This window comes from Amphibalanus amphitrite, unplaced genomic scaffold (genome assembly GCF_019059575.1).
Source record: "Amphibalanus amphitrite isolate SeventyFive unplaced genomic scaffold, NRLGWU_Aamphi_draft 001305F_arrow, whole genome shotgun sequence".
Classification (NCBI taxonomy): Eukaryota; Metazoa; Arthropoda; class Thecostraca; order Balanomorpha; family Balanidae; genus Amphibalanus; species Amphibalanus amphitrite.
The window spans coordinates 150531-174285 of NW_024882798.1; the positions used below are offsets into that span (position 1 = coordinate 150531).

The 23755-nt window shown below is 54.5% G+C and overlaps 2 protein-coding genes across 4 annotated transcripts in view; one reads left to right on the forward strand and one right to left on the reverse strand.

Moving 5' to 3' along the window:
• LOC122372004 (protein lin-10-like) overlaps positions 1–16280 on the reverse strand; it is a 28944-nt gene extending 12664 nt beyond the window's left edge. The window contains exons 1-5 of one of the 3 annotated variants that reach the window (XM_043348842.1): positions 16172–16276; positions 12385–12467; positions 5261–5353; positions 4100–4139; positions 3015–3157 (exon numbers count right to left, since the gene is read on the reverse strand). In XM_043348842.1, the coding sequence (XP_043204777.1) occupies positions 3015–3157; positions 4100–4139; positions 5261–5353; positions 12385–12467; positions 16172–16211 (399 nt within the window). In that variant the 5' untranslated portion in view covers positions 16212–16276. Of the gene's footprint in view, positions 1–3014; positions 3158–4099; positions 4140–5260; positions 5354–7433; positions 7986–12384; positions 12468–16171 lie in introns of those variants that run through there. The other 2 variants (XM_043348843.1, XM_043348844.1) reach the window with 2 other exon arrangements.
• A 5404-nt stretch (positions 16281–21684) lies between these two features.
• On the forward strand, positions 21685–22701 carry LOC122372003. Its single transcript, XM_043348841.1, has one exon. It carries the CDS (start codon positions 21685–21687, stop codon positions 22699–22701), a length of 1017 nt encoding a protein of 338 aa, XP_043204776.1.
• Positions 22702–23755: the final 1054 nt, after the last annotated feature.

Consider the following 23755-nt stretch of genomic DNA (forward strand, 5'->3'; position numbering starts at 1 on the left):
CGCGGCCTCGGCCGGCTACCGTGAGATCCTGACGGCCGAGCGGTGCAGAAAAACAACCATGCAGACCGGTCCGGTGGCCGCGGCACGTGAGCTAACCAAAGAGCGCAGGCGCTGACACAGCGGGCGGCAGGGCAGGGGGACAGGGGAGAGAGGAGGTGCGGACAGCGGCCGGCCAACGAAGCAGGCACGCAACTGAGCACAGCACAGCCAACCAGCCGAGCCAGCGCGAACCGGTGCCGAGCCGACGCACCCCACCCCAGCGGCGGGCTGGAGGGCCCGCTGCGGCCCTTGACCCGCCCCAGCTGCTCTCTAGCCAGTCCCCAACATGTGCCGATGACGTGTCTGATGGCCCGCTGTGCCCACATGTGCTCGAGTGCTCAGAACTCACACAGAACTACGCAGCTCAGCTCTAAAACTGGCCGACAAACGGCCACCATTCAACCGCGGCTGGCTTTCAGCGACAGTTAAAATGTTTCCGCGCATACCGATCAGCGCTATGCCCCATCCAGAGCCTTGAGAACCTAAGTCCTTGTTTAAAACAAGGAATATGCTACTATTTAAAACTACTTCAGTTCAGCAGGCTTCGCACATTTTAACGTCAATAAGATCAGTCGACGAGCAATATTATCGTCTGCATATTATATGTTGTGCAGCTGTAAATGATAATTTCGTTAAGCTCGGAAACTTTCTCATACTCAAATTAATGAGGAAAGACAAAGCTATGCCGGTCAGGTACGAAACATCCAAAGCCACATCGAAGCCACACAGGGCTTGGGTGCAGCTGCCCTTCAGTCCCGTCCAGTCCATCGTTTGCGCAGGCTCTGAGGCGACATTCTGTCAACTCGGGCGGGTCCTCTTCACACACCACCGACCGCCGCGGCGCCCCAGCCACTCCGAGCCACGCCATTCAACCGGGATCACCTCTGTGATGGCAAAACGTCCACTCCGCCTGTCTCTCGAGTGATGGAGGCGCGCCATCTCGCGTCAAATCCTCGCCGAATTAAGCACGTACTGAAGTAAATAATTGTTCGCTAAGGGGCGGCGGTCTGACGTCAGAGGTCTCCAGTGACGTCAGATGTGTCCCAGCCCGTCTAATAGACTGTAACATTGGAGATACTAGCGGCAGGCGACAGAGGACGGTCCAGTTGACCCGTGCTCATCCGCAGATGACTAGACAAAGTGTTTCGTAGACTAGTCAAGTCGATCCATTAGTTTCTGCCACAAGGATTTCATCAGATGAACGGAATTGAAAGGTACGGCGGTGGTCATCTCGAAAGAACTACGGCTATTTTGATATATAAATAATTAAAGCCAGCAAGCGAAGAAAATTGTGCATCCGCCTGACAGAAAACTTTGCAATTTCAACATTAAGAAAACATATTAGTCTGCAACCACCGGAAATGACTTTGAACTACGCAGAACAACTACTGGGGCCGTTAGTGAATTAGCGTGGCGAGGAGAAGCCCAGGCAATCGCTCACGCTGACAGCATAAGTAATGGCCCAGCGATCATCAAAACGGTCGTCGCCATCGGCAGACTTTCTCATCTGACGATCTGGGCCCGTCAGCCAACCATAAATAGTTGATCGACCCGGCCTTATATAAAGGCCCAGATCGGCCTCATGTTTGCAGCATTTTGTGACATATCCGGGACGGGACGGGCCGCTATTCCGGGCCGTCCTGCCCCGCCTGGGAGGGCTTTCAGAGGTCTGAGGAGCGACTGCGGGGGGGGCCCGGCCCCGACGGACGGACGGCGCGCGGGGAGAGGTGACAGGCGGTGACTCATTAGAGCCCCCACAGCTGCTCTGGCCCACACAAACACGGGTGACGTTACGACCGACCGGTCGGCGTGACGCACCGATCGGGCCGTGACTGAGAGCGGTGATGTACTGCGACGTAACAAAGGACTTAACTAGCATCAGATTACCCAGCCAATTCAGAAATGGCTCCAAAGGAACGCTACAAATGTAATGTAAGAGTCGAATCGTGATCAACATTAGTGGAAGCTTCTATACATAAAGATGAAGAGCCTAACCTAATTATCTTCATAGGATTCTAGTCACAGCAGCATATGCATCAGAATGGCATCTTGCATTAGCTCATCCCCATTTCCATCCAAAAGCTCCTCAACTTTCCGCTCTCCAGGCCATCCACTCCCCATGACCTCCGATCCCCGCGGCAGGTCGCCGAGAGCCCGGCCATCAGCGGGCCGCCGAGCGCCGCAAACGGCCGTTACAAACGCGCCGCCGACCCCTCCACTCGTCAAAAGTCGCCCGTCCGCTCGGTAAAGCTGCCATTCCGACTGGCGACGGCGGGCCAACGGCCACAACGACGTCGTGCCGGCCGCGGCGCCGCGGTACGATGGCGACGCGACGACGGCGTAACGGCGGTCGAACGGCGGCAGCGCCGGGCGCCGTCCGTCACCGCCTGCCGCCCGGGGACGGCCCCGAGCGTCTCCGACCGCCGCACGACAGGAGGCTCCGCAGACGGCGGCGGTGGCCATCTTGAGCTCGCTCGGCGCCCCCTTCCCCTTCCCTCTACCCTAAACGACAGGCCGAGCCCCGAGTGAGTATAGCGTGACAGCAGTGCCCGTGAGTGCCCGTCATACAGCCGTGTTGATCGGATCCAGCCGACAATGCTGAGCTAAACAGTTCCCGGATTTCAGCTATCGGTAGCCAGCAGGCCACCGTTTGGTCAATGCCCAGCCTATTCTGTTTCTCTATTCTGCGCTCTGTGACAATAACCCCGGCCTGAGCCCTGGCGGGGTTCAGAGTCCAGCCCGGCGCGGGTAAGCCTCAGCTCTCCCAAAAGCAGCGGCGTGCGCGAAAGCACCGGGGCCCGGCCAAAGTCATCCCGGCGCGCTGAAGCGGTCAGCCACTATAGCGTTCGGCGACCAGCAGTAGCGACTAGAGCCTTCAGCCGGCGGTGAGCGGCGGCCAGCAGCTAGAGGCCAGCAGCCGGGTCCTCAGCGACCACCAGCGCGTGACCAGCGGCCGGTGTCGGCGGCGGGCTCACCTTGATCCGGGAGACGGCCTCCTCGGCCTGCAGCATCCGGGTGGCCTTGGTGGGCTGACCCTCGCAGACCAGCTGCGTGGAGCCCAGGTAGCGCGCGCGGAACAGCACGCCCTCGATCAGCACTGCCGGTTCGTGGATGTACACTACGCGTGGAGGGGGAGAGAGACGCGGTTAGTGGGTGAGGGAGCAGGGGCCGAGGGCTGACAAACACACACGTTATGGTATTAAACCTACTACCGAATAGCAAGACAAGGCTGTTAACAGATGACAGCGGTTGTGACCCGAGTTTAAATACCACCCTACCACACATTTCATCAGGACTCAGCCCATTCGCCGGTCATCTCCCAGTTACAGGCCCGTCCGCTCTGTATTACTGCATATGACGCGACCTCTCCTACAGCGCTGCAGACGGCACACAGCGCCCATTTCATTACCCGCCGCCTGATCCCCCGGTATCCGCGGCTCTGCGGCCACCCCTCTCTGATCCCTCTGTATCCGCGGCTCTGCGTGCGACCACAACAGGGTCGTGGCCGGCGCACTTACCGCAGCGTTACGAGCACGGCGGCGCACGGCGCACGGCAGCGGGAGATAAAACACACACAGACACACGGAGGGGGCGGTCAGCAGGTGTTGACGCAGACCACCGGGCGGTGACGGAGGGCTGCCGGCCCGGTCCCGGCCCGGTCCCGGCGGGGTATTGATCCCCGGCCCATGGTGTCGGAGGAACACAGCCCCGGGAGTGCCGCCACCGACCGTCAGCAGCCAGCCCGGCCCGCGGCGGGGAACGGTCACCGGAACACACACAGCCCGGACAGTCAAACCAGGGAGGCCGTTAGTCACAACAGCGGGGAGCAGTGGAGAATGAATGACCGCAACTTTGGTATAGAAGACAATGTTAATCCAAGGTGAAAAATAGTATGACCAGCACTCAGCACTTCAGCAGGCAAGAACCCCAAGCGTCAGCAAGCAGGGTTAAGAAGGTTGGGCAAAAATAGAATGTAGCACCAGTACCCAAAAGCTATTTAAAGATTTTACCGACACCACTGACCAACGCCAACACATTGATAACTATTCTCGAAACGTACCTTCCTTCGATTTTCCCTTCTTTCTCACGGCATCGCGCTCCTGAAAGAAGGAAAAAGTGTTGTAAGAAAACAAAAAATGGGCATTCGAACAACAGCGACCAGACATCCCTCAGATCAAAGGCTTGGTACCTTATGCAATATGCAATATGCATGGAAAACAACCACAATTGAGTTTGCTGATTGAATTCAGTTACTGACATTTAAGTTCGTTCGAAAGAATTCTGATTTGGCAGACCTGTGAACATAAAAGCAAAAAGCTAACAGTAAGCATGTGCCGCGCTCCTGTAAAAAAGTGACAACACGTGTGCATCACACGTGATCTACCGTGGAACGATAGGCAATGACAACACGCTTGTGCACTGTGCAGATGTAAGCAAGACACACGTGCGAATAATGACGGCACATACTAACCACTAAAAAAACATAATCGGGCGTCTACCTACTGCCTGATCAAAATTCCAGCTAAGCACAGTGCATCGCACATTTTGAGTCAACTACCAACGGCCTATAACAAGCATCCCATACGCCTCCAAAGTAATCTACGATATGACAGTGTTATAATATTACGAAGTTAGTCGTAAAAAGTTCCAAGTCGCGATGTTCTCCACTAAGTCAGCAGGGTCAGTTTCTAAGCCAAGCCACGAAAGGCAGCCCGACAAACTATTCATCACGGGCTGGGTACGACGGTTCCTGGTTTTTACACACCATATCTTGCATGATAAATGCCGCAGGCTGAGTGCACCGACAAGACTAACGGTTCCCACACAGACAAGGCACTGCCGTCCCGAGATACACCGAATAGACGAGCCAACGGAACAAAACCTCGTCACAGCGGTGCATGGATGACAACTACGGAGAACAAAACCCGCATGCGTGACAGTGTGGTGCACGTTAAAACAAATCAAGTCATTGCATATATAGGTAGCTAGTGCAGCGATCAACTAACCGGGAAGTGACATGCGGCCACCTACGCACTGTCACACTGCATGCATCATATCCAAGTCACACTGTGAATGAAATAAAACACACAACTGCTAAACTGGCGGCCTGTGAAGTTTAGATGCATAAAAAGGCAGTGAAAGAGAGCTAAAAACATCCGGACACGGTTCATGCTGCACGGATGCGGGGATAGTGCGGAGAAAGGAACAGTGCGACCGTCACCTTCAGGCGTCCGTCCGCCGCTCCCGGCGAGGTGGGCACCAGGTCACCGGTCGTGTGAGACTTGGGTATTCGAGGGCGCGGCTTCCGCCAGTTCTGCAGGGCCCAGGGGTACGTTATACCCATAGGTCACGGTTACGGCTAGGGTCAGCGGGACCAACACAAACTTGTAACGCAACTGACACCATCAGTAACCTAGCGGCACCACAAGCAATACCACCACCACCACCACCACCACCAACACCAACACCAACACCACCACCAGCAGCAGCAGTCAGGACCATCACCGGGGTCAACCAAAGCACCAAAAGAAGCGTCTCTAAATGCACACTGGCATCGATCCCATTGGGATACCATGAAACAGAGCTCAACATTGCTCGAAGACCAACGAACAAGTTGGTGTACCGCGCGCGCACCAACACATGGGACATGGAAAACGGCAAAAGGTAACAGGAATAACGAAAAATCTGCGCATAACAATAGCATATGAGACGAGTGTCGCTTAGCTTGAAAAGTAAAAATGCATAATATTCAATGAAATTGAGTACAATGCAACTGACGTGGAGTTCTGCGAATCAGCGCCGCCCTGAATAAGGAAAACAGCACGTGACTGTTCGACGCTCGTGACCGATATCAGTGTAACCACGTGACCAATATCCGCGGCAGCACCAGCTCCCGGTCGACACGCGACACACCAGACGGCTCACCCCGCCCTGTCCCCACCTCTCGGCACCCAGACGTCACAACCTCCCCACTTCTCCGGGGCATTCACCGCCTGGTGTCGCCTGGCAACGTTAGGAGAGATCACCCGGAGCTAAAACATCGCCGTCAGTTGATTGCTGCGGCCCAGCTCCGCTTGTGACGGCCGGTGGCAGGCCGTGGCAGGCGGGCGGCGGCAATGGCAGCCGCCTGTCGATCGATGGGGACCGACCCCCTCCCCAGCACAGGTGACACGGCAGCCGGGCACGCCGCCGCCGCCGACCCTACCGCCGCGCCGGCCGGCACATGCCCGCTCACGCTCCGACCCGGCCCGGCTCGGCTCGGTCTCCAGGCTGGCAGAGGCGGTAAATGCCACACCGTGCGCTCCACCCAGAAGCCCGCACAAAGGTGCTCATTCCACGGAGCCGGCAGCGGATCATAGCACAGCAGAGAAACAAGGTAACTGGGTCCGGGCAGCACGCGGTACACGCCTCTCCCGGAAACGTGACGCAATCCAGGCCCGCATCAAGCCCGAGTCAATTATAAGGCGGATCGATTAGCCGGGCCCTCTATATGACGGCAGCCGCGGGCAACGGCCGCATTATTGAAGCAGTTCGGAGAGCCGCGGGCGCCGCGTGCGCTGCTCAATCAGTTGACAGCCGTCAACAGTGACGGGCGGCCGGGGGCAGAGCTGACGGGCGGCAGCCGGGCGGCCGCGGAGGAAATGATTGATCCCGGCCGCCCACGCCGTGAAAACCGACCGAAACGCACGCAGCTCTGAGTTTTACAGAACAAGTCTGCCATAGCGCACAGTGTTTGATATCAAATGGTGGCCTGGGGCCATTTGCGCAGCCAAATAAATCCAAAATTTTTAGGGATGTTTTAGACTCACTCAGCTGAACACATAAAGCATATAATCTACATATCGCAATAAATAACTTTAAGTGAATGCAATTATTCATTGATGTCGAGTGATTGACAAAATGAACATACAGCTCAGGAAAAAGCGTTATAAAATCTTGCAACAAAAGCAGGCATTGCGCAACAAAGGGTGTCTCCCTCCCTCTCCTCCGTGTGACCGGACCGTTCCCTGGCCGGGCCCCATTCGGGCACCGCTGCTATCACCAGGATGACCGATCCCAGCCGCCTCCCAGGCGGCGCGCAGCGCTCTCGGCCCATTTCACCCGACATGGACAGCCACAAACTCTCCCAACTTTACTCGTCCGAGAGAATCGCCGACTCGGGCGAGAGCACACAAAGCGCCGGCGAGACACGGCGCCGCTGGGAGCTCCATAAACCGGGGGCCGAGCCGGCGCGGAACGGTCCGAGAGCACACACTGGGCCGTGGGTGTCCGGTTCCACGCCGCCCCCGGAGAGAACCAACAGCTGGGCAGAACTGCGGCACACCAGGCCGGTAATCTGCGAGTGCAGGCGGCGCTGCAGAGTTGTGCGAGACAGCGGAACTGGTCAAACTCACCGAGGGCGGTACTGGGAGCAGACCCATGCTGCCGGCAGTCTCCCCACCGGAGAGCCGGAGAGCAGCCGCGGGTGTCAGCGGTCGGCGGATGAGGCTCAGTCGCGCGTCCACCGCCGGAGGTGTGGGTTCGCAGAGAGACACACAAGCGTTCTAACCACGGATCGTGGGGCGGATACCCAGTATTTACTCCACCATTCGAATCAGGACAGCGTTTTGTTGATCAAACTTCTGATTATGACCAACGGTGGCTCACTTCAAGAAACGCTCAGTCGCAGTGGACACGCTTTAGGTCCGAGGCCACACCACTGAAGGTCACCCTGCTCACTTCCGATAATTGTCGACAAAAACTCGGGTCTGATCAAATCATCGACATTGCCAATGCGAAAGCACGAAACACAATGCAAGTTAGTTCGAAACAATCGCACCGCGGAAGAAGTGCACTGGAATAGTCACCACTGCACTACCAACACTACCCGACACTACGAGCAGTCCGATGTCTGCCCTTCGACTGCCTGACGTTTCGGGCGACTGAGGCGGCGGGCGGCCAGGCGCGCACTGAGCGATATGACTGATCAGTGCCGATGGGAGCACCCCCACCTGCTGTCAGACGGGCGCCGGGCGGACCGACACCTGGCGCCACCGTCACAGCGGTGGAGAGACAGAACTACGCCGCCACAAATGGTGGAGACTTTGTGGAGTCACTGTCACAGCGGTGGAGAGACAAATCTACGCCGTGAGGCGGAGCCGTCACAACCGGTCGGAGCCTTGTGTGACCTTCATAGGGCTAGAGAGAGGCAGACACAACACGACGCGGGGCTAGGTAGCCATAATAGCCGGGAACTTCCGTCCCATACACGCTAGGCGACAAAGCTATGACGCGAGGTCAAGCAGCTGAAAATAAACGGAACATTGAGCAACGCTAATAAAGCTGGAAAGAAATAGATACGGTGCATGGTCGATTTGTGACACATCCCACAACTTGGAGCAGGAATTAGTGCTGGTGATATACCAGGATAAGCACTAAGCAGTCCGCTCAGAACTGTGATAACAAGGCACTAAGAACAGGCAGCTAGTTTTTATGTAACCGTTGGTAATTGGCAGATAGCGACACAGCTTTTTTCTAGTCGATAGATGCTGCTACCTGCCGACTTAGTGAGATTGGCGGATTACTGAAACAAGGTCAAGCCAAAAAAGGTTGCTTGTAACGGACAATGAAAACAGAAAGATAAGGCAGAAGTACGAACAAAACAGATAAAAAATAACGTCAAAATACTAATCATTGCATTCGTAAAGATTTTGACGATGCTCTGCTGATGAATTAAAAAGGTAATTAACACAAAGGTTGAGCACAGTGCAGCAGTTTAGCCCCACAGTCAGTGAAAGAAATATAGACAACAGTATTCCATCACCTGACATGGACACAAGCGGTGATACCGGTGCTGGCAGGAACAGGAAACCAAAACCCGTGAAAAGCCCCCCGGCCGGCGCCGAGGCCCCGCAGAAGCAGACAGTGCCCAAGGAGACGTGTGACACCGACCACCGCCGTCAGACGCCCGTCGCCGAGGTATGCCCCCATCACCGCCCGTCGTCGAGGCTGACCCCATCACCGCCCGTCGCCGAGGCTGACCCCATCACCGCCCGTCGCCGAGGTACGCCCCCGACTCCGACCATGGCCCGGGACCGGGCGCTGGGACAGACCCCCGCGGGTGGTCGGCGCCCGTCGGCCGGGGCTGACCCCCGACACCGACCGTCGCCCGTCGCCCGCAGCCCACCACCTGTTGTCGATCCATACCGCCACCGGCCCCGCCCGAACACAAACACACGGCATAGCGGGTCGATGTACCTGTCAGGACCGTCCGGCCGACAGCCGCCGCCGCCACCGCCGGCCTGCAACGAGCGGTACACAGAGGCTCGATCATGAGGACCATAGAGTGTCGGAGGGAACTGGAGACAGGAAAACTGGAGACGATTCCATCAGTCAGCGCTACAGAAAAGACCAGCCTACTCTCATCAGCTGCTGCCTATGTATGCATGTATGTATGTATTGACGATCAAGAGCAATCCACAATCGGCGTGGCGATTACACTCCGAGTCCGAGATTACACTCCGAGTCCGAGGCACTAAGCCCCTGAGTCTGTCTAGTGTGTAGTGTGTGACCCACGCTTTCCAAAAAGTGGATTTCCATTGTCCGATATCATTTACAGATAAGCGTCGATTGGAGAGCGACATGCATCAACCGATCACTTACAGTTACCTTTTTCGGGTGCATATCACAATCCGCTTAAAAAAAAAACGAAGTGCATCAATGCAGCACGCCACTGACGATCCCAATCACATCAGGCTACGCGGTCAACAGCTCGCAATCAGGCGGCTGCGATGCCCTATTCCGCGCTTTTCCCGCTGGCGAGCGGGTCAAGGGGCGCGTCTCTGCGCCCTGGGGACGACGCGCCAGCGCCGGTCTCAGGGGAACGGCCAATCGCCGCGCTACAGGTCGTTACGCCGGCGGCAAAACAGTCGGCCACGGCGCGGGAGGTCGGCCGCCGAGCTGGCAGGGATCGTCGGCTAACCCCGACCGGAGCCCCGGCTTTGGACGTGCTCCGTCTGGAGACGGCAGGGACTTCAGCTGTGCCGGGGTGAAAATAAAGGCCACCGGGTATACCGAAATGCATTGGTTAAGAGAGAATATTTTCAGCATTGTTTAGTTAAGTTACATAAAAAGAAACAAAGCAATATAGAATGAAAAAATTGTTCGCACCTGATTCATAACAAACAAAATATAATATAGTTTGAAAAAAAAAAAACTAGAAAAAAAAATCAAAGTGAAAAAATAGGACAGACCAAATGCATCGGCGCTGACAAGGCAGACATGCTTGCTCATGGGTAATAAGGTACGACAGCTACAGGATGTTTTCGCTGAACGAAAAATAAAATAACCAAAGAGTGACAGCTTCTATTCCAGGAAAGTGGTAAGTACTATAGAAACCAATGTAAAAATAAGCCGTGTTATCATAAAATCATTCACGATATAGCTCCTTCTGATATTATACGTCCGCAAGAAAAACGCAGCCAATTTGACCGAAAAATCCGTTTCCGATTTGCGTCAGCCGTGTGTGAGCCGCGCGAATAGCCGTCCTCTCGCCGCTAGGCCGCGGGCTCAGGTGATCCATACGCCTCTCCGGGCCGGGGAGATCGCCCGCCGGCCGGCTGACATTTCTGCACCACCGATCCGCGGCCGTCCGTCAGCTTTATCGCACATTTGTCTGCCGTCCGAGTGTGCAGCCTCTCGGCCGCGCCTCCCCGCCGACAAATGAGGCGGCCACAGCGACGACGGATGCGTGCCGAACGCTCCTCCAAAACAGCCAAATTACCAAACTTGAAAAGAACTGGAGATGAAGAGAGCCGCATGTGTATTTGGAGGCCGAAATGGAAAGCGCGGGACAAAGCGGACTGAGGACAATACCGAAGACGAAAACAGACTGAGATCAAATATTGTCAAAGTAAATAATCTACGTGCAACAGTCGGTAAGAACATAAAAAATGCATAAAAATGAAGATAAGGGACAATATTGCAGTCGATCGAAAGCAATGATATATTGATCTATAACGGGTCATTTTTACGTGATTTTTGCGTATAACAAAAACGAACATAACACCCTATTTGAGATCGGAAATGAGCCCGTCACTGTATGAGGCTTGTGTTCAGTCCTGCGGTTTGTCTCCATATCACCAATAGTTGGTTGAAGTGGCATGTTTTCGCTGGAAACATTACGATTCCGCCCAGAAATGACCCCCGTGCAGCCTGGATGACGGCCCTAACTTGTCACGGACCAGCGGCGAATGTCGTATAAAGGACATACGACTACGGTCCGAATTTGCTCGGCCGTCAGTTGAGGAATGTTATTATTTCCAGGGGCATTTTTCAGCGGCAACAGCCCCACCGAGGCACAGAAGTCGGCGTCTGGCAAAAGGCTGTCCAGACACCAGCAAAGCCAAACAACGACCGAGAGGGGTGTGTCGAAACTCGAACCGTCCAGTTGTTGTCGATGGACATGATACTGAATGATATCACGCTACAGCCAGGACTACAAACCCTGCCAGCGACCTGCACAAGGCACATGGACAACGCACAACACAATACAGACACCGACTGACTTGAAACCAACGCCAAAGGATTTGATTAATTCGGAAACGGGTTCCATTTTCACTGGAATCGGAATCACATTACTGATCACTGATGAAACAGGAGCCTAAACACAATCAAGTGAACCTGTTGATTTATCAATAGTTCGACTGTCAGTACGTTTCGTGGAAGCGACATGACCGAAATCGATTCAGGGAAGCGAAATCAGGCACCATCATGGCCATGGGCAGTGGACACATTACTGTGGAGACAGACCCAAACATCGGGTACTGGACGTCTGACTTTAAACAACAGCACGGGAACAGCACACGAATGAAGAATGAGCCCGCCGGTACAGGCACATACGAGGTGAGCCTGCTGCCACATCAGTTCGGTGAGCGGTAAACGTCCGCCGCCGTTTATCACGGCCCAGGTAGAGGCTATTCACCTTGTCCACTTCCGCGCTGACGATATTCTGCTGGCCCTGGCCTTGGGAGAGACTACTCACCTTGTCCAGGTCGGCGCTGTCGCCGGTGACGGTGCGCTGCTGGCCCGCGCAGAGGCTACTCACCCTGTCTAGGTCGGCGCTGTCGCCGGTGACTGAACCCTGGTAGAAGCTACTCACCTTGGTCCAGGTCGGCGCTGTCGCCGGTGACGGTGCGCTGCTGACCCTGTGGACCGGGTAGAGGCTACTCACCTTGTCTAGGTCGGCGCTGTCGCCGGTGACGGTGCGCTGCTGACCCTGTGGACCGGGTAGAGGCTACTCACCTTGTCTAGGTCGGCGCTGTCGCCGGTGACGGTGCGCTGCTGACCCGGGTAGAGGCTACTCACCTTGTCCAGGTCGGCGCTGTCGCCGGTGACGGTGCGCTGCTGACCCAGCAGACGGTCCGTCTCCTGATCCGTGTCCGCCTCATCTGGCGAACAGAAAACAACGCGATCAGAACGGCGTGGGATGCGGCGCGGGCGCTGGGGCGCTCCCCATGATAGCACTTCCTTGATTTTGCTTGTAGTTATCAATTTCCCGAAAAAGAGTTTAGTGTGGGTTATTTCTGTGAACATTTCATGTCATTATAACAGCTGTCATTCGCATTCAGTCCGAACTTTTAGCTGACATTGATCGCTTTGACAGACAAAGAGAACTTTGCATTTTACATCACCATTCCTTTTGTGAAATGTTAGGATTTTAGCACACAGCTTCTGGACCGGTCCAGTCTAGAATACACACACAAATCGGGGTTGATGGGTACACACTTATCACAGGCGTCAGACCATTATGTTTTGCAAAAGCACGCCACGCTTGATTAGGCAGAAGCGCGGTCAGGGCTATGGATTTGGTTGGACTTCATTGAAAAACAAATGACGGCTAGAGCAAAGACTGTCCATCACTAGCATACAATCCTATATATCTACGAGTGTCTTTCTCTCGTAGGTTCATCTAGGAGCTGTTCTCTTGCTCCAAGCTGTATTAGGTTTCACTTCAGCTGGCGATTCCAGGTAGCCAGACACATATTTGAGCACCAATCTCTATGCCTAGTGTCCCGTCCCGGAAGAGATTCTGCTCGGCTCGCCGCCCGGGCGGTGACCAGCTCTGCAGTCTGCGGCCGCGCCCGGGGAGCGCCGCGCGGCGACCGGCCGCCGAATTACGGCCGGCTCCTAATCACGGCCAATGGACATGGCCGGCCGCCGCCAATGCATACCAAGCACAGCCGTCGACAGGCCGTCGTCGCCTGCCGAGAAACGGCGCTCTTCATGGGCGCCGCGCGGGCCGCAGACGCGTCACGCATGCCACAGGCGCGGCGCGCTGATACAGAGAATGTCCTCAGCGAGCCACGGGGACGTGGGAAGCACACACAGGAGTGTAGAAGGACACACACTATTGTCGAGGAACATGGCCGCTATGTAGGTATGGGCAGTTTATTCATTTATTTTCCAATTTGGTGTGGTGATGAAAGAAGCGTCATATAAGTAACAAGTGCAAAAATGTACTTCAGAGCTCCCATCCATTATGAGCTAGACCCTCTACCACTTGTCCATACCATACCAATCAGCTGCGCTATAGAGGTGCCTGTAAAGGCCCAGGCAGTATTGGGCGTCAGTGCCACTCGCGTCACCAGCCAGCCATTCATGACACGGCGCTGGGCACCAAACTGATATCGTGACCTGTCCGTATCAGTCCTGCGACCGGCGCTTTGTGCAGCGGCCAATGGCTGTGTCATTCAGAGCGGCCCTGGTGTGACTCCAGACTAAACCCCGCCCCCTCTCTTTCAACCTCAAGACTGCTGAAAGCCCGTCGCCGTTACCGTCGACACGCATTGGCTATACTGACCGAGCTCATTAACTCCTCCACTTCGCTAACCAATCGCGGGTGGCTGACACATCGCCGCACTTTGGCATCAGTGCAGTGGCGATAAAATCGTCTGATAGCGGAGCCAGCGCTCTGTCGAGCGGCCCGCAGACCGCGGCGAGAGCTATACCAGCCGCGCTCTCAGCCTCACACTGCCGCTAAAGCAGCGAGCGTTATCATCCATCTCAGCTGGCGGCCGCTGACACAAGTGCTTTGACTGAGGTCGAAAATAGCCGCAGTGTGGAATACTCTTATACGGTACTCTTCGTCATTTTAACCGACGACGCCACAACGTCGTAAAAGAGGAAACTGAGAGCCTACCCAGTGAGTACCCATGTGCTCCGTCATCAAAAGCACATATATCTTAATTTATTTTGGCAGCTAATTGTGCGCTTTGATCGGTCATCAAAAGTAAATGGCACTGAATTTATTTTGGCAGCGGAATGTCCACCATCATTACCCGACATTGGTGAGTGCTCATTCACACGCATTCCGATCAAGGAAATGCATGGGTTGAATCGGCCACTGCCGCCATCAATGTTATCGCCCTGAGCGCGTGACACTTTGCCGGTCGTTCAGTGAGCCCAGTCGAGCCATGAAACCAATCGCGCGAAATGGCCGCCATCCCTGACTGATATGTGTCCGCCGGGCTCCACCATGGAAATCGATGTGAATAACGGTGCAGTTCCGCTCTAGAATACAAAATGCGGCGAGCCATCAGCAAGTAAAACAGAAATTCAGCTACTGAGTGACACTATGAGGCATGTGGATGAATGTCGAACATCAATTTCCAAACACAGAGCATTGTGTGCCGAAGTTCCTGAAAGTCGCTGAATGCCTGCCACGACCCAGGAGGCTTTTACCACCCATCGCTGGTGGCATATGCATAATCAATCAAGGCATGGTGCATCCGTCAGTCATTTTCCCCAACGACAGCGCGATATGCAAAGCAACGAAATTGTGCCAGAATATACGCAACTGTGCATATCATCCGCATATGACCAACGCTGCTGCATAACAATCACGTACTGGAAGAAGTAAAAGTATGATGAAAACAAGGTACCTACTCAAATGTAGTTTTACTCTTTCACAAGGACAGACAAAACGTCAACTGGCTAATAAATGTATTTGAATATCCATCCATTGCAAGGTACCAACTATACATAGAACGACTAAGCGTAAAAGAAATTTCCTTTCATTGGACCCGTGCAATGTCTTCTAGCTCAAGAATCAACCCTTTAAAATCAACAGATTTTCAGCGACCACATTAGTCGAAGACTATCAGTTCCTGCGAAACATTGCCAGTTTCAGAGTTATTCCTGCCATTGCAGTTAAGGTATTTAAAACGCTTATTAGGGAAGGTCATGTTGCGTTAAATAAACTAAAAGTCCGTATATGCCTCATCGTATGAATTACATCATCATGCTAATGGCAGCGTGAACATATTCGTCCAGTCCTATCCAGAGTCCGATGAGCCGTGTCCCCTGCCGGTGACATATGCGCCCATTAGTGGCACACCGGTACCGAGCACCCTACCCCTGGCGGCCGGTGACGCCCCAGCTCAGTGGCTACCCTATCGGCAGAGCGGCCACTCAGCCGCACCATAAGCCAGCCAATGGGCTACTAATGGAGCGCGCGCTATGGGCCGGTCCCCGGGGCGGCCGGCTGCCACCGGCGGCGCCCATTAATTCGAGCGGCTCATCCCCAATTAACAGCGCGTGGCGGCCACGCCGGCTGCGGCCGCCGATATAAGAGCAGCTGCTCCGCGTGTTGGAGGCCGGTGTGACACAACTTTGCTGCTCCATTCCACCAGCTGGAAATGTACGAGAAGGAAAAATACCAGGGCAGAAAAAGAAACAGTGACTAGATTTCTAAAAAAAGCTCAAACGTCATACGTAAACCATGAGCTCATTTGTAAACTCATGCATATCTAAGAAAAATCGTTCAAAATTATTTTATTTACAGGTCTCGACAAATAGAAGACTTAGAAGCAAACAAGACGATCACTGCCGGAATAAGAAACGTATATAAAACGTCAACTTGCTCAAAGTTAAAGCTAGTAAGTCCTTTGCTAGAAAGCAATGTCAAATTCCTCTACATACACTATAAAGCCGGTAATACAAGAAAATGAAATTGCAACATTTCGTTAATTAAAAAAAAAACACACACACACACACACACACTGAACCACGCAGTCGCCAGAAGAGGCGACATCAGCGAGGTGCCAAGAGGTTAGCAGATACCCTTTAGCAGGCAGTGTCCGAGTCCCCTTACCGTCCGAGGACTCGTAGCGGATATAGAGGCCGAAGATCATGACTGCCAGGGGCGGCGGACCCCACCGCTGGAACCCAACACAACCGTTCGGACCGACCGTCGATCGGCGACGGCGCCGACGGCGGCGGCGGCCCCGGCCGGCGACGGTGGCGACGCCGCCCGGGGAGCCAGACCCCCACCCCCCCCCGCCGTCCAGACTGCGGGAAGGGGGGGGCAAACGGCCCCGCAGACCCTCGCCCGGGTTTTAAGAGTCAGCGCTACAGCCCCAGAGTTTAATAATGTTAACAAACAGAAATGGGATAGGACGCTGAATGACCGGCGACTTCAGGCAAAACTCCGCCCAAATTTACCGCACTTTCAACTGAATGACACCGTTATTAGAGTAAAGGCATAATTACTTACAATGAATGGTGAGCTCCAAGTGCGCATTGCCTTTATTGTAGATCGGACTTTCGGAGCGCGACTTAATGACCTCTAGCAACGTCTACGGCACGATGTAACGCCGCGGACAAAACCATCGCTTTAATAATATACAGCCACACGAAGAAAGCTGGTTAAAGACATCCGAGAATCATGTACCTCAAATGTTGGGAAAATCCGTAGAATCAGCGCCAGCTCATGGGCTCCACTGCCGCACAACCCGTTCCGGCAATATTGTATATATTACCATGGCGTATGTGGACACCGGGCGCTCTATGAAAGGTAGAGATCGATCTAAGATGACCGCAACCCATGCGTCGAACTTCAATACAGGACGGCACCCAACATACAGCTGGATAACCCGCAACTTCGTATCAAGGATATCGATCCAGTCGACATATTTCACTCGAAACTATAATCCGTCATCAAATGTCCCATGAATTCCGTCGGCCGCGTCCGTTGCTAAGTTTCAGGTCATCACGGTACGACGACTGGCCCGCAATTCGCCTGACGGGTCACGAGTCACGACGCCGCGGCAAACAAGAAACGCGTCCGGTTCTTTTAGAGTTTGGCCAGAATAAAGGCGCAACTTAGATGAGGGCTGAGATCGAAAGCTATGTTTCAAGAACTGCGCTGAGCTATGGCTCGACGTGACCACGAAGGCCTCCTTGCGCATCGGGCTCAGCCTTGTGTTTGCAGGAACCTCTCAGCGGCGACTACGTCCGAGCACTGTCTGTTTTTCCAGCTGCTCGGAGGCCAGCAAGCTACAGGCAGGGTAAGTCCGACCCAAATCGGCCGGGCTGAGCGGTCCCGACCCCTTCCCGCCCCCACAGAACTAGCCCCTGCCTCGCTTCCTCAGGGCCCCGCCCAGTCAGCACTCTCTACCGGAACTAACCCCTTCCCCGGCCCGGTCCGGCCCGGTCGGCCCTCGCTCACGGGCCCGGTCAGCAGGAACAGCCAATCGCGCCGAAGTCGATGAATGAGACAGCGCCGCGCCGCCGCCGCCGACCAAGTGACGGACGGCCGGCCGGCGGCCCGGGTAGCAGCCGAGGCGCGGAGGAGGTGGTGGTTTTTTTTTTTTTTTTTTGTCGGCCCACACGGGATTGGCTCACATAACGTCTGGCGCTCAAAGGCATGCTGCACAATACTGATTTACTTTTGTTCAACTTGTCTGAAACCAGACTCAATTCTGACCGATTGCCGGAACCAGAGAGCAGTTTTTCAAGCCGAGAGAAACGGACCTCCATGCCACGAGTTCCCTACACTGCGAATACGAACCTCGGCGTGCCGTCAGCAGCGCCCGTAGCGTCTGACCTCGGCACCGACACCGACACAGCGGCCGCGCGGCGGCGCCGCGGTCCGGTATGGATACCGGGTCACCTCCCAACGGACACGACCGACCTCAATGGCAACAGCAGGCGCGGAAGGCTGGCTGTGACCAATGGTGTCTAACTAGGAACTCGGCGGCATAACAGCTCTGGCACGAGAAAGGGTGACATCGTTAAAGGGACCCTCCCACCTTCAAAAAAGTTTATGAATTGGCATGAAAGTGATGTCGCTCGGTTCAGAAAGAGCGAAAACGAATATCTACCAAATTTCACCGAAAAATATTCACCAGTTTTCAAGATATTAGACTTTTACTTTTGTTTACTTTTTGGGATCTCCGCTGTTTCTAGCGACTTTATTTTAGAAGTGCGGCGTTTGCGGCAGATGTTGCGCGCAAATAGCATATACCACCGCGTGCTACAAAACGTTTTAGTCAAACATTTAAAAATCGTTAGATATCTGCGCTGACGTCACACATTCAGAGGGGTATTCCTAAGCATTAGCCCCTCTGAATCAAAATGCTGCAATTTTGAAATTCAATATTTCCGATTTAAGGCATTTCTCGATGTTGTGAGTGCCGAAACCGGTAATTGTGAGCCAGGGACCCCATTTTGGCTATCTCAACTCAAATCTAATGTTAAGGTGGGAGGGTCCCTTTAATAAGCTGCATGAGCATTGATCAAGCAGTCGATAGGACGGTACAAAGCTACAAACGTACCCAACGGCCTGCCTTGCCCAAACAAGGTCCAACGTCACAGAGAACTTCCGCGGAGCGAGAACAATGAACCAGCTACACAGCCGGAATGGAATTACGGCTCAGCCCGAGACAAAGCCAGTGACATTGGCGAGTCTCGGAACGAAACACAGGTCTGCTATTACCACCCGGAACCGAATGGTGGCTTTCTGCCGACCAAGTCATAACATCAGCTATATAGTCACAAAACGGGACATACAGCCCGGGGCTATCACCGGGGCCGGTCATAGAGAACTACCACCGCGCCGGCCGGTGCCAATGTCACCGACGCCGTGCGCGATGAAGCACGGTTTAGTCCAATGCTGTGACCCTGTCGCGCCGGAGTCGAACACGACCCATTGTCCGCTCCAGTGTCATTGAACGAGGGCAGGCCCGTGACGCGGCTGTGGTCAGTGACGATCGTACCACCGCGCCGGCCGCACGTATCCTTGGCCTGGTCGGGCAGGTAACCAGTAATTGTGGTGAGGTGAGGACCGGTCGAATAACGTCGATAAACAGGAAAACGGACTCACAAGCCAAAGCGGTATCTTGAGTGAAATATCACTCATGGATATCGCATAAAACATTCAAGCGAATGAACCACTTGTTGATAAGTATGCGTGCTTGAGCAGGACTGATGAGTGTGAAATATCTTGCGATTGTACCGAAAACGGGTCAGACCAATGGACCCGAGATTGTAGAAGAAATTATGGACTTGGTGTTTTTTGTGGTAATTAGTCAAGTTCGCTCGCTGTAAAGCGAGGCTTGAAAAAAAACTATGCAATTGATACGCATATTTATGGAGCGTTTATGCAATTAACGGCTCGTAGCACTGCCACGCCCACCTTCCCCACCAAACACACAGACGGCGCTGACGGCGATCAGCATCGGGCAGCGCAGCGGCTGTGCGGGCAGAGCAGCCGCCGCGAGAGCCGCGCCATTCTGCCGCTAGGTGGCAGCGGCGTCGGACGCCTGAACACATACTGTGCCGCATGGCTCGAATCGGACGGGCGAGGAGGCGCCTGCCAGGAACGACAGCGGCCGCTCCTGGCGGGCTGTTCTTACCTTAGAAAGGTAGATCGATTGCTAAATCTGAGAACGAAAGCTGTTTTATAATTCAGTTTGTCCTGCTGATATCGACTGGCATCTAAAACGGTCTTTCCGAATTCCCGTTCACGGCTCGAAGGGAATGGGACCTGTCCCATGTTCGTTAAAACCAGCTTCAATCGTAGTTCTTCAACTTTTTAATAAAACTTTTAAATGTTATAACTAGTTACTTCGGCTACTAAGCAAACTTCGTAGTGTACGATAGCAAAGCGCCTGCCACTTTTGAAAAATACGAGACACCACATCAAGTTTATGTTTAAATTTAGCGCCACTGACTCGATATTTTACCATCCAATGGTCAAAGCCTTCACTACGAGACGTTAAATCGATGCTCCATGGCTACAAATGTATGCAGCAACAAATTTGAAGATAAATTCCAAGAGTGCCCTAAAAGAAAGCATGAACCCATCATTATTCATTTAGCGCTAAAACGCATCGGCACAATAACGTCTTTCAAACTATCAGCTGCCTTATATAGGATTGGTGAAAAATCTTCCTAATGTATGGATAAAACAACTATCACATTAAGTATGGTAATCATTAAACCCAATCACCTCACATGATTAAACAGCAAAATCAGAGCATCGGCTGTGTATGTAATCAATAAAACGCATTTATAGAGCCGTAATGATTTAAAAATCTTAACTTTAAAAACGCTATCGATGAATGGTCTGCAAATCATTTGACACATACCTAAGTAGGAAGCAGTTATTTCAGAAACATTTAAAACATATTTAGTAAATTTAACTACAATCCAATGTTGCAAACAAACCAAGCAATAAACAATGAAACTACGCCAGAGATTCCGCTGTGCTCACCCCTGGCCCCGGAGCAGCACGGTGTACAAACATCTTATCCCGGCCTATCGCCGGCTGATAACCCTGGGACCTCTGAGTCTCGGAGGTCCCGCGGGACGGGGTCAGAGACGGGCCAGGGTCGCGGACGGCACGGGGCGGCCAGGGGGACCACGGGCGGGGTCTACTGTCTGCAGCAGACCACAGGCCAACAGTGCAGCCAGGCCGGACCAGGACCCGGACACTGGAAAAGTCACGTGGCAGCGAACCACCAGAATAAACCTTCGAATAATTATATCAAAACAACAAACAGCCCCAAACTAGCCGCGGCCTAGTCAGCCGAGCCTGTTGAGGCGGAACCTGGGCCGGATTTTCCGTCGTCCTGGCACCTCGGCGGGCCCGGAGCGGTGGCCGGACCGGTGTTCCGAGAGACGCATGACAAATTAAATCAGGCCCGGCCGGCCGCAGCCAATATAGGCCGGCCGATGGGGATACCTCGGGGAGCCGACACCAATCAGCGACGCCCGGGCGGCAGAGAGGGCGGGATGGGACGGGCTGCGATGGGGAGAGAAGGGGCGGACGGGGTGGGACGGGGCAGATGGACGGGGCGGGTGAGACGGGACGGGACGTGAAGGGTAGGAACCGGCCGAACGGGCAAGGTAGACAAATTGCAAGAAACCAGGAGGACGAACGCCGAACTTGAACCGAAGACGATAGAGCCGAAGAGAACCATGAGTAAATAACCGAATATTGGCATGGTTGACACACCAATGAAGGCCTAAAAAAGACCATACAAGTCAGGAAATCGTAAGACTTCATGGTATCTAACCAACCAGAAGTTACCGTGTGCGTAGTCTTCTATTTTGAACCGGTGCATACCAATGCGAATGACATGTCCGGTCTGCACAATAAGCAATTTACAATAGCAGCACAGAGCAAGCACCAAATCAAAACCAACCTGTATTTTCATTGGCCACATTTATGTGCACATCAGGAGGAGCCTGAGGAACGGATCCCATGAAGCCTGGATTCGAGAGGTTCAGCAAGCCGGCACAAACTCCGGCCCTCCCCTGCCGTGCGATGAGGACGTCGTGCTGGATGCAAAACCCTGCGTGCGGCGAGTCGCTGCCTGGATGGCGAGCGAGGCGGGCCTAGCGGAGCTCCCAGCGGAGCCGCTGGCCCTGACACCGCCTGTCCTTCTACCGGACTCCACAAGTCTGACTACATCGACCTCTCTGACGGTGCCCACCTCGCGCACAAACCCACCGGAAGCGAGAAGAGCTGCAGCGGAGACGACGCTGGCGTCTCTCCCGCAGCCCGACGTGTCCATCTGGACCGACGGTTCGGCTGGGGCCGGCACGCACGATGGCGGAGGGGGAGCCCTGCTGATCTTCCACCAGGAGTCCCGCACCGTTCAGCTAACGGTAGCGGCCGGGAAGGTATGCAGCAGCACCCGGGCCGAACTCGTGGCCATCCGCGAGGCGCTGGCCGAGGCCGCGGGCGATCTGCCTGACCGGCCGAGCATGCTGCTCCTCCTCTGCTGCGACTCGCGTGCAGCCATCCAGTCGCTACAAGACACGGCGGACTCCCAGTCGGCTCTGGTAGCGGAGATCAGGGACCTGCTAGACACCATCACTTGTTCAGGCCACAGACTCCACTTGCAGTGGGTGCCCGGCCACGCGGGCCTGCCGGAGAACGAGGAGGCGGACCGTCTGGCAGCGATCGGGAGCTCGCGCAGACAGGACCAGATCCCCGTGGACCTGTGGTCGGCGAGAGCCGCGGTGGCCCGCCGGGCGCGGGCGATGTGTGATGCGCGCGCCAGACGCAGCCACCCGCACCCCGACCCGACGCCCGGGCACGACGGACTGGACCGCCGAGCGTCGGTAACCGTGGCGCAGCTCCGGGTGGGATGTTCGCCCCTGACAGGAGACACCCGGCACCGACTCGGGCTGGCTGAGTCCGACGCGTGCGTCGACTGCGGCGAGCCGGACTCGGTCCCGCACCTGCTGATGGACTGCCCCGCACACCAGGGGCCTCGGACCCGCCGGTGGGGCCCCCTGCCGACGCTGGGGGAGATATTCTCCACCGAAGCTGACCTCATCGTAGACTTCCTGGTGGAGACGGGCCGGGCCCCACGGGACCCGGCCTAAGCTGGCAAGGAAGAAGAAGAAGGAACGGAATCGTAGCGTATATGGCAGGAAAACACGGTATCTTGTGATGACAGCGCCTCACCCTAGGACGGTCAGTTTTTAGCCGTGTCCCTTATCTGCAAGCACATGGATTACCTCCCCACCGAAGCCATCCCTCATGCCAATATTTCACACCCAAGACAGGCGCATGGTCATCGGCGATTGATTTAGTGGTTTTATTAGCGGTTCTAGTTACCGACACCCAGCTGAGCTCCCGGCTGTTTAATATTCCATCTATCACACACCCGACGCTCGCCCCAGACCCGGCAGCCGGCGGCCAGCGCCCCCCCCCCCCCCCCCACGCCGTGTTAGTACCCGGAGCTTCACAGCACCCCGGCAGGACAGTCGGTCCCTGACGACTGGGCGATAGTTAATGAGCGGCGGGTGAGCGGCAATTAGTGAACGCTACTTACTGGGACGCCTTGGAATCGGAACAGAACCGTCTTGTCCCAGAGCACCTGGTGAGAGTTGGGGACATTGCATAAAGTGTATTGGCGCGTTGATTAGATCACAAGAAGACGCTATACATAAGATATGCAAATTATGCATGCCAGTGCAATAAATGCACTGACACGACAGAAATTGAATGTCGACCAGGCCTCCTAGCTAAGAGAAGGGCCTAATATAAAAAGAAAGATGATAATTGAAGCCGGTCGCTTAGCAATGTTATCAAAAGCTCCTTTGTTTTAAGCTAAGAGCAATAAAACAATTTATCCATGCACTTTAAAGAACTGAACAGGGAAACTAAATAGGCAATAATGGATGAAACCCTCATTTTTACTCGATGCCTCGATGTCATGTGACGTATCACTGCCCGACACTGGGAAGGAGTGAACACTGACTCTTTCAGATGGCAGCAGGAGGGTACCCAGGACCTGACAGCAAGGTTGATCAAGGACTTGTAACCCAGCTGCGACCGAGTGACATGAATTATACTGAGCCGCCATCGCAAAAGACGAGGTTAAAAGCCATCGGATTAATCTTTAAGCCAAGGCGGATGAATCAAATGATGATG